Source organism: Plectropomus leopardus, chromosome 15, assembly GCF_026936395.1.
Source record: "Plectropomus leopardus strain MGB_pleo_1.0 chromosome 15, ASM2693639v1, whole genome shotgun sequence".
NCBI classification, from domain to species: Eukaryota; Metazoa; Chordata; class Actinopteri; order Perciformes; family Serranidae; genus Plectropomus; species Plectropomus leopardus.
The window spans coordinates 2,957,724-2,968,654 of record NC_142190.1 but is presented as its reverse complement, the minus strand read 5'-3'; the positions used below and the strand labels follow the sequence as shown (position 1 = coordinate 2,968,654).

Sequence of the window (10,931 nt, the reverse complement as noted above, 5' to 3'; positions counted from 1 at the left end):
AAAATCACTCGATCCGTTTATTACCTGAGTGATTGATCCTCTCATGGTCAGACCCTCGCCAATCTTTGCTGGGTTGCCTCGTCCGTCCTGCATGGATGGAACAGCAGCTCCTGCAGAGGTTAAAAAGGGGACGGTTACAGTTAAGATTTATTTTGGTAGTCAAAAACTGTACAAAAGATAAACAGAGGCATCAGTTTTACATTAAAGCTGTTTCATAACCAGTTAAAAACTCCTTGTAGCTGCTTTAAAAGCTTATTCAGCTTATTCGCGGCCGCGTTCTCTTTGTTTACAGGTGGGTAAATGAATTTTCACACTTTTTAGTCATCACAACAACTTGTAAAAAACATGCAGATTTTAAGTGTCCCATTAGTGATCCATCTATTTTTTTAAGTGTTTGAACACTGACTCGCAATAAACCCCTTTTATACACTAAAAGCTCGTGTTCGGATGTAGAGAAATAAAACCTGACAGCCTTTAAAATACAGTAAATACCACAGAGGTCTCATTAAACCAGGTGGGGTTTGGAGTTAATGTCTAAAGCTGCACACGAGCCGACTCTCAGCGATGAAAAGGGTTCAGATAGTTTCAGTAAAGTCAATGATACAGACTGAATCACCATTTTAACTGTATTTACAATAACTTTAGGGTAAATAAACGCCACGTGCGCTGAGCAAAATGCTGATTATTTTTTAGTCACCTTAAAATAGTCAGTATCATTTTATGTGTTGTACGACCTAGAATATTTTCACCCATTTACTTTGCTGTAAGACAGCCATTACCGACAGAGATACGAAGCCATTATATAAAAAAAACACCAGACTCCACCGAGAAAAACAGTCATTTTGCTCCACTGAAGGGCGGAGTCCAGTTTAAGTTGGACTAACACAATAATTGACTTGTGTTAACATTATGTAAACGTTGTGTCGTCCTACCAGGCTTGTTGGGATCCTGCTGCCGAGGCAGACCCAGAGAGATGGAGCCCACGGTGCTCTTCGTCCCCTCCGGCCCGTAGACAGCGTGGGACGGCAGGTATGTGCCTGGAGTTCCCTGGAAAGTTAGGGACAAAGGTCAGTGTTTAATTGATTCACTGGCTAGGTGAGTTGCTAAATTTAGTAGACCAATGTTGTATTTTTCTCGCCCCGGTTAATGTTGAGTCCTAGATTAGTTTATTGAATGAAAAATTAACCTGCAACTGTTTTGATCAACCATTTTAGTTAAAAAAAAGCAGATGTTTGATGGTACCAAGTTCTCAAATGTGAGAGAGCAAATGATAAATCAAGAGAATAATTCATCAATATGTTATTGATGAATCCTCCAGGATTTCGCAGAATGTTTTGTGATTGTTGCGGTCTGAAATTCTTGATTTCGCTGCAGCTTTTCTAATAAGTTGTGATGCAAGCTGCGGTATTTTTAGGCTTTTTTTTTTTTTTTAAATCATAACAGTGTGTGTTTTTTTTAAGTTACAGTTACACAGGATCACATAATGATATGATGCATTCTTAGAGTCAGTATTTGCATAAAATAAAACATTTTTTTCAAAAAAAGCCTTCGCTGGTCCAAGTTTTTCTTTGTCATAAAAGGCTACGATGAATTCACGGGGATTGCCTGAATTTGCAAGAATTGTTATGATGCAAAATGCAGAGGGACTGAATAATAAACAAAGTCAGCAGTTGCAGCCTTGAATCACAGGACCTCAAAGAACCGTTTCAGCACTTCAAAACTAAGCGAGATAATTTGTCAATCAGGTCCAGTTAAGCCTGTTCTATTTCTGTGAGGCTGAGCGACCACAAAACTCATGTGATGACAGTCAGCAAGCTGTACACTTAAAATCTCTCCCAAAAAACAAACAAACACAACAAGGTACACATGTCCTGTTCCTTGACTCATGACAAATGTAATTTTGGAAGAATAACTCTTTCTGGCAAGTTCAAAACAGAAAGAAAGTTATTACAGTCATTCAAATTTAATTTTCTCTTCCAATTTCCTTTGAAAAAATAAAATGTCAAAATGCTGAAAAAAAAGGATCCAGTGAGAAACATTAGTCTTATGAGCCTTAAAGGGATAATTCACCCAAAATTATCTACTCTCCCTCATGCTGACGGAAAGTCAGGTGAAGTTTTATAGTCCACAAAACACTGCCTGAGTTTCACGGGGAAAAGGCGCTGCACTCATCTCCAAAACAAATGTCTCTATAGTGCTCATCCGAAGTATTCCTGTGTCCTGAAGCCCCGACGGGCCAAGTTGTTTTGAAAAACGTCACTGGCGTCATTAGCCTCGCTGTAACCTGTAGCTCCTACTGTGGGAGCCATGTTCACATATGCGCGCTCGCATGAGACCAACGAGAGCTCGCAGTATCTGCACGCCAGTGTTTACATGCTACCTGGGAGCCTCCCCCACACACAGGTATGTTAAATCCAATAAAGGGACTTGTTGCTTAGTGGGGGAGTTCCCGCCATAACACCCGACCAATCACGTGCATCCCCATTGAATGTAAGCGCATGCATTGGCTGTCACAGCTGTCAAACCTGAAGGAAAATCCCCTTTTTTGTAGAATTGAATAATGAATTAAAACCAAATTTATCATGAAAACAAACACGTGAACAAACAACAAGGTGATGGGAACTACCTTCAGTGACATCTTCTTATTTGGCGTGTACTTTGACTCTTTCGTTTGGCCAACATCACTAACATGGAGCGGCGGGCTTTATGAGCTATACTGCAGTCAGACACCAGGGGGCGATCCAGACTGAAATGTTACACTTTAGGGGAGCTGTCATGTCGTCCATCTTTACATACAACCTATGGTTTGAATGACTGTGGCTCCCACACTAGGAGCTACAGGCTACAACCAGGCTAAAAACAATAACGTTTTTCAAAACAACTTGGCACAATGGGGCTTCAGGACATGTGGATTACTTCGTATGAGCAGTATGGAGACATTTCGTGGTTTCATCATGTATTTTTTTTAACATTTGAATCCTGGTCACCATTTGCTTCAACCGTTTAGGCGATAAGTGCAACACCTTTTTCCCTTGAAACTGCAGTGTTTTGGACTTTCCATCAGCATTAGGCTTAATCGATAATATTTGGGTGAACTATCCCTTTAAGTTATTGCATTCATCTGTAGATTATGGTGTTATCTGGACTGAAATGAGGATCATGTCAGCGGTGTGGACGAGGAAGTGTTGGGTGTCTCACCTGGGAGATGGAGCCTCCCTGGATGAAGGAGGGCTTGTCCGTGGGCTTGGTGGTTGGAATGAGTGGAGGAGGAGAGGGAATGTTGGGAGGACGACTGGGTCTGCTGAACGTCACGCGGACTCCATCTGGCATACCCTGGACCAGCTGGTTCGGAGTCGGATGGAGCACTGGTGGGAAATAAGAAAAAATAATCAGAGGTGATGCTTTCTGGCAAACATTAAACAGCAAAAAAGTTACACCGAAAAATCACAAAACAGCTAATATACGCTCACACAGTAACCTCGATCTAAATGTCTCTGTCCGCCAGACGCCAAAACGTCAACCCACCCAACATCAGGCTCCCATTAAGCTTTATTTCCCATCAAAGGATGGTGATAAAATATTCAGCCTAATTCTGACAGACTCTGCTGAGTGGTGAGGTAAGCTCTGAGGACCTCGGTTAATAGCCTGTCCTCAACTTGAGGTAACCGTGGCCCACGCCTGCTGTCTGTGTTACCGTCTCCCGGGAGCGCTGAGTGGACCAAATGGATCATAAACAACACACAGAAGACCGGGAGTAACCTTATGCTCTGCACTCCACAAAATCAAAAATGCAAATGGGTGTGTGAGAGCTCCTCCGGCGGGCTCGGACGTCATCGCCCTGCCCGGCTCACACGGGGACAGACAAGAAAACAAGCAGCTCCATGACGGATTTATAAATCCTCGGCGCAGGAGGACTGCGTGCCAAACATTAACATTCATGCTGCGGTTCACCATCATTTGTCAGGGCAGGAGAAATATGCTGCCCTGAAATGACTACCGAAAAACTTCGAGAAAAAACAGCAATAGACAGTTTCACAGGGAATGTTCTCCATGCATCCTAATTTAGAGGACTGTTGACCTTTGGCCTCTGAAACTATAAATCTGTGCACACAGTGAGGTCTATTAAATAATGAGAAAATAATTTGCCAGCTGGATCAACATCAAACTTTTTTGTAGTTTTGATCCGGCTCCTGTCTAAAGATGGGGATCGTTCATTTTTATTGATACTGATACAATTATCGAGACTCCTTAGCGAACCGAGTCCTTATAGATAACACTATCGATACTTTTCTATTATTTGGTGGAAAGACGAGGCAAAAATACGTTTTTAACAGAGAGAGTCTGTACGGGGAGTCTGGCAGACCTAAGTCGACCTCCTGGTCCACTGTCAGCCTCGTGTCATTATGCCTGTAAGGTAAGAGCTTACCTGCAGCACACAGGAAAAGGCTAAAAAAACACGGACCCAATGCTGGGAAGCATTAAGCCGCCCTGAAGTGCGACTAACGCCGCCAACACACCCGGTGAAACCTCCGTGATAAACACACACAGCTGAGCAGCTCAGTGACAGCTGCTCTGCTCCTCACAGCACTCTGACTAAAAGGCGCTAAAAGCTTCGCAAAAATCAGGCCAACTTCACCACTCTCTCCTTCCCAAGCTGAGAGGCTGAACTATGTTTTTTTTTTAAACTTTTTTTTTTGTTTAATTTCAGCTTTAAGGGAGGGACATACGATTTTAAATGGCTGTATTTTGTTTTTATTCTTACACCAATTAAAATGTGCCATCCAAACCCAAGGAATGCTTCTTTTTTACAAAATTTAGCCAATTCTTTTTTTTTTTCTTTAATAATGTTGGTGGGGTTTTTTTTCAGTAAAAAATGACTTTTTTTAACCCTAACCCTACTCTAACCCCACTCAATTTTTTTTTCTCCTTTAAATTTTTTTGGCCATTTTTGTTTCTTTAAAATCACCAAAAATTATACCATTAGCCAGAAACTGTAAAAACAGAAATTATTGTTGGAAGGACATACAACTTTAAATGGTTGTATTTAGTTTATATTTTTACCTTCAGTTTTTAAAGAAAGCACATCTTCCAAACCCACAAAAGGCATGTTTTTTTTAATTTAAAAAAAAAAAAGGCAATTTTTGGGGGGGGTAATTTTTTCTTTCTTTAAAAATCACTAAAAATTACACTATAAGACAGAAACTGTTAAAACAGAAGGCAAGTTTGTGAAAAAAAACTTTTATCAATAAATTTTCATGACTTTTCAATGACTTTGAGGCAAATTTTAAAGACCAACAATCAAATCTCACACTCACCAAAAAGTGCTAAAAGCGACTTCACTCTGACACACTCGAGCCAAACAACCACAAAAACCACCACAGTCCCCTTCCTCAATTAAAGAGGGGCACTGATGCAGACCTCAGACCTGAGAAATGTGACACAGGGTCAGCTGTTTTATTTCACCAGCAGATCCACATGACGACGGTCCAGATCCCCCTCAAACGCCCCCTCTCTCAAAGCAGAACAAAAATGAATGGAGCCTATAAAATGCATTAACTATAAATATCCGCCGCTGGCAGCCACTGAGCGACAAGCGGGAAGAAGGCGAGATGACAGTTTTTGTTCTCTTACCGTCTCTGTCCATGATGGTGGGGCTGCGGGTGTTGAAGGGCGCCCGACGCTCCATGTCTCCCTGATCCTGCCTCTGCTTCTCATCTTGGTGCGCCGACTCGTGCGCCGCTTTGATCTGGTGTTGCAACATGGCAAAGCCGCTGATGGGCACGCCACCGGGGCCAAAATGACCAGGCACCTGGACGAGTCGAGGAGGGAAAACGTCAAGATGAGTCGCAAATTCAGATATTAACTCGAGCTCTGTTTGCACAAGTATTGACCGGGACCTCCAGTAATTTGTAATAATTACAGAAAGATCTTGAACATGCATAACTTTTCCAAAACTTTCAGGGTAAATTTAGATTTTAAAAACTTTTCCTGGCTTGGAAATTGTCATTTGCACATCCCATGACTTCTGCAGGTTTTTCATGCCTGTTTGAACACTGTTTTAGTGACTGATTAGGGAAATGTGACGAACCATGGGAGGGATGGCGGCTGCCCGCTGATGCAGCTGCTGGATGTTGAGCTGGGTTTGTTTGGGTGAGGACACCAGCACCGAGCCCGGAGGGTTCAGCAAGGTGGGCTTTTCCATGGAGAACATTCTGCAGAGGCACAAAATAAAACATGTCACCTCCCAGAAGCGTGGACATGATTTCTGCATGAGGACAACATGAGGACATGAGGACACACCTCTGTCTTTCGGGCTCGGCCTCCACGTCCTCGTCGGCACTGCAGGTGGCGCTGGAGTCGTTATCTGAGTGGAGCTCCCTGTGCCGCTCGCCGTGATCTCCCTTCTCTGCTCTCTCCTTGACCTCAGGCTCCATCTTCACCTGAACCTCTCCGCTCTTCATGTCCACGTCCTGAGGTTCGGGTTTGGGATGCACGGAGCCCACGTACGAAGCCATCCTGGCCTTCTCCTCCTGAGATCCAGTCTCGCTCTCTGGGCTCTTCTCTTCTTTGACACAGAGTCCTCCGTACGAGGGCTCCAGGACCTTTCCGTTACTGGCCTGACCTTTGTCCTGGTCGGAGCCATGAGCATCCCCTGCAGCGCTGTCTGCCCTCTTGGAGTCGCCAGACTGAGACGGGGAGGGGGCGCTCTCTGTATCGGAGCTGTTTTCACCGCCTGAGGACATACGAGGAGATGAATTACTACATTTCAAAAACATCCTCAAATCCCCAAAACATCCTAAAATCCTAGAAATGTCCTAAAAACTTATGAATGTCCTGAAATGCTATAAACATCCTAAAATCAAAGCAACATCCTTAAATCCTAGAGACAGTTCAATTGTATAATTTGTCACAGAGAACATTTGTGTTGCAACAAGTGTAATAACATAATAAAAACATATAAAGCACAAATGATACCACACAGGAACATAAAAACAGACATTAATCTGCACAGGGCGACTTGCATCTACGTGCATTTAAGCTCCACAGGAGCAGATTAAAAATGTGGCACAATAACGACATCTCCTATTAACGTAAATCACTGCCAGTGTGGTATACAACACCTTCAACAGGTCACAACAGCCACAAAACATCCTAAAATCCTAGAGACATAAAATCCTACAAACATCCCATAATCAGAGAAATATACTAAACTTCCTGAAACGCAGTAAAATCCTGCAAATGTGCTTCAATCAGAGAAATGTCCTAAAATCCTAGAAATTAGGTAAAATCCTGGAAACATCCTAAAATCTGAGAAATGTCCTAATATTAGAGAAATTTCCTAAAATCCAAGCAATGTTCAGAAATCCTAGAAATGTCTTAAAATCATAAAAATGTCCTAAAATTTGAGAAATGTCTCAAAATCGGAGAAACATCCTAAAACCCGGGAAATTTCCTAAAATAACAGAAATGTGGTAAAATCCTGGAAATGTCCTGAAATCCACGATTGATTTAAGACATTTTAGTAGCAATAAGGCCTTATTATTGGATTAATGAATTCAATGCCTTTTTAAGGTTTTTATTAAGGATGCGTGGGAAGCCCTGCGTGCACATTTTATCCACCGTCACGTTTTGTTTTGGCACACACGTATTTGCCAGTTCGTACTGTATCTAATCTATGGCCATATTTTGTTTACATAATGATCTTGCTATAAGCCACTACACTTTGCTTGTGCCAAATCCAAGGTCTCAGTGATGCAAAAATTTCTAAACACTTTAGTAATCTAATACAGATAAATCGAATAATCTGTTCATTTTACACTTTCTTAAACTGCGTCGACACACAGTGAGCCAGAAACACTCAACAAACAGCATTTTTTTAAGAAATGAAAACATCTAAAAATCACACATTCTTCGGAAAAGAAACTGCATATTGAATAAATCTGCCTGCCTCTGCTGGTTTACATATTGTCTGCCGCTGCAGTTGTTGCCATGGTGACGGTCGACCAGATGGTACGTCTTCCAAAAAAAAAAAAAAAAAAACAGTTTGCAGATGCATTTATATGTGTCAAACCCAAAAAAATCAGAGTTTTATTAAACATCAAAAAGAATAACTTTAACACAGCTGTGCTGATGCCTCTTCTGCCTGTCTGATGTCTATCATGTGAGATTCTCAGGCTGCAGATCACAAAGTCGTCTGAGGCAGTTTGGGTTTCCGTGAGACGGAGAGGAAGTCAAATAAACACCACAGAAAAACCTGGTGACCTCCTGCTGTGTCTGTTGCTATCTGGCTGTTTGAATTACATACAAGTCTGCTGAGCAACAACAAAACAACAAAACCGCGCATCGAGTCACGCTGCTGTTAATTTTACGCACCGGTGCTGCTCGCTGTTGTTTACGCAACATTCGTAATAATCTACTTCTATACGTAGGAAGCTGTCTTCTTCATAGCGAGCTGCCTTCAGCGGCAGAGATAAGGACCTCTGCAGAGGAGGGGAGACGGGCGGGCTTGGCGGATCAAACAAGTGGACCGGCACTTTGTGTTCAAAGAGCAGGCTTTGTTGAGTCTTCAAAGCCAAGAATGTTATGCAACAGGCGCCCATGTACTCAGAATTAGTTCATATCTTTTATCTCCACCTCTCCACCCTCCCCTTGCGTTTCTCATTTGATCCTTTTTCTCTCCCTCATTAAAAGTACAGTGAGCGCAGAGCGAGCACAACGCCATCAGATGAAATCCTTACATGACAATTCAGAGGGCATTTCGGATCACGCTTCCCGCTCTGCAGTGAACTTATCGCTGCGTTCTGTCTCTCCGTGACCGCTTTACTTACGGGGCGGGTCCGCTATGTTGTGTTTGCTTGAGGTTTTAATATCATTCGGCAGCTTCCCAGTAGTGCTTCTCATGTAAAGTCCTGTAATGATCCTGAAATCCCAAAACTGTCCCAAAAACTCTAGAAATGTCCTAAAATCCCTCAAATGTCTTAAAATCCTAGACATGTTGCAAAATCCTAATGTTTTACAAAAATGAATTTAAAAAAAAAAATCCTAAAATCCTGGAAATGTCCTAAAAAAGTCCTAAAATCTTAAAAACAACCTAAAATCCTAGAAATGTCCTAAAATACGATAAACGTCCTAATATCCTGAAAATATCCTAAAATCCTAGAAACCTCCTGAAATTCCTTTGAATGTGTTAAAATCCTAGACATGTTGCAAAATCCTAATGTTTCACAAAAATTAATTTTAAAAAAATTCCTAAAATCCTGGAAATGTCCTCAAATCCTAGAAATGTCCAAAAATCCTAAAAATGTCCTAAAATCTTTAAAAGGTCCTAAAATCCTAGAAATGTCTTAAAATCCTGAAAACATCTTCGGATCCTACAAATGTCCTGTAAACCCAGAATGTCTTAAAATCCAAGAAATGTCCTAAAATCTTACGTCCTAATATCCTGGAAATGTCCTGAAACCCTAAAAACTGGCGCAAAAACTAAGTAACTAAATTACACAAACAAAGTAATCCCTCAAAGGAGCCGTAGAGCAGCGACTCCCGTGTTCTGCGATGTAAAATTGCTGTTTTTGTCAGCGGAGTCTGGTGGCTTTGAGGGCAGAGATAACAGCTTCAGCTCACCGTCTAAATGGGCTGCCTGACAGCAAGTTAAAAAGGTAAAAATATTACACTCTGAATAAGTACTATCACTTTAACTCTGTGATATCAGGCATTAAACTCCACAACTCATCAGCAAGGACAAACATTTCAAAATAAGATGTGAGTGTGTGCGAGCAGGTTTCCTGTCGTCCATCTCTCTGACCTTCACTGTCGTCTGCGTTTTCGTCGTCGTCATCGTCAGGTGACGCGGCGGCTAGACCTTCACCTTGAGACCTATCAGCACGAGCCCGCCGTGTATCCTGGGAAACAGAGAGAGCGGCATTTTAAATTCACGCGTGACAGCTCAGAGACGGACCGTTAACAGCGGCCGACGGCTTCGGCGGCTCACCTGCTTGTGCTGCTGCAGCAGGTTGTCCAGGTTGTGACGTCGCTTGTAGTTGAAATAAAAGTTCTTGCACTGCGCCTCGCTTTTGGTGCCCACCATTTTGGCAATGGCTGTCCAGTTTCGCCCGTGCTCGACAAGCCCTGATGTAAGAGAGACAGTTCAGCATTAAGGATTTGCAGCCTTTAAACTCTTGATAAAATACCAAATAATAATAAGAAATCACTTTTGTAGTAAATTTCAATAAGTCATCAGCTCACACTCTAACAGACGACATTTTCGTGGAAAAAAATTCAAGTTTTCTGTGACTTTTCAAGGATCATAATACATTTATTTTCTTTACTTAGACGGCAATTTCTTAAGAGACAAACCAAAACCCTCCAAAATGCAATTTACAATAAAAATAATGTGATTCACAGTGGGTTTTTGTACTTGTATTATAAATAAGGTGCCATAGTGCATTAAACAGCATTAAAAAAGAGCTTGTTTATCAAAAAAAGTGCCAGTAGAGGTTCCTGCACGTCCCCCGACAGAGGTCCTTTCTCTGCAAACTCCTTTAACTGTCCTAAAATCCTAGAAACGTTGTTGTGGGGCTGCTGCGACTGGCCCCTGGCCCCTGTCATTATGCAAAAGTGGCCTCCAAGCAAAGCAAGCTGAGCAGCAAAATCTGTCGACCAAAACGTCCCCAAAAGTACATTGCACAAAAAAAACAAAAAAACAGCTCGACTTGAAGCGGTTTCAGTAAACTAAGGGTCTGCAACTGATGATTTGAGCCTCTGACTCTCAAGGGGCAGTCCTAAAAGAAACACTTATATTTTTTTATGTCTGTGACAGACAGAGACATCAAAACTGAAGTTAAAGGTTGTATAACGTTATTTTAAGTGTCAAAAGATCATTTGACGCCAAAAAAATAATAAAAAATCTGCTTTTGTGACGCACATTCGAGTCC

General features: G+C 41.9%; 1 protein-coding gene across 4 annotated transcripts in view; it reads right to left on the bottom strand.

Moving 5' to 3' along the window:
* The window catches only part of ncor1 (nuclear receptor corepressor 1), an 84,797-nt gene that overhangs the window by 22,468 nt on the left and 51,398 nt on the right, over nt 1-10,931 (bottom strand). For all 4 annotated transcript variants that reach the window (XM_088088221.1, XM_088088220.1, XM_088088222.1 and 1 more), the window contains exons 18-25: nt 9,989-10,125; nt 9,803-9,899; nt 6,301-6,733; nt 6,089-6,212; nt 5,632-5,809; nt 3,199-3,365; nt 933-1,047; nt 25-110 (exon numbers count right to left, since the gene is read on the bottom strand). In XM_088088221.1, the coding sequence (XP_087944347.1) occupies nt 25-110; nt 933-1,047; nt 3,199-3,365; nt 5,632-5,809; nt 6,089-6,212; nt 6,301-6,733; nt 9,803-9,899; nt 9,989-10,125 (1,337 nt within the window). The remainder of the gene's footprint in view (nt 1-24; nt 111-932; nt 1,048-3,198; nt 3,366-5,631; nt 5,810-6,088; nt 6,213-6,300; nt 6,734-9,802; nt 9,900-9,988; nt 10,126-10,931) is intronic.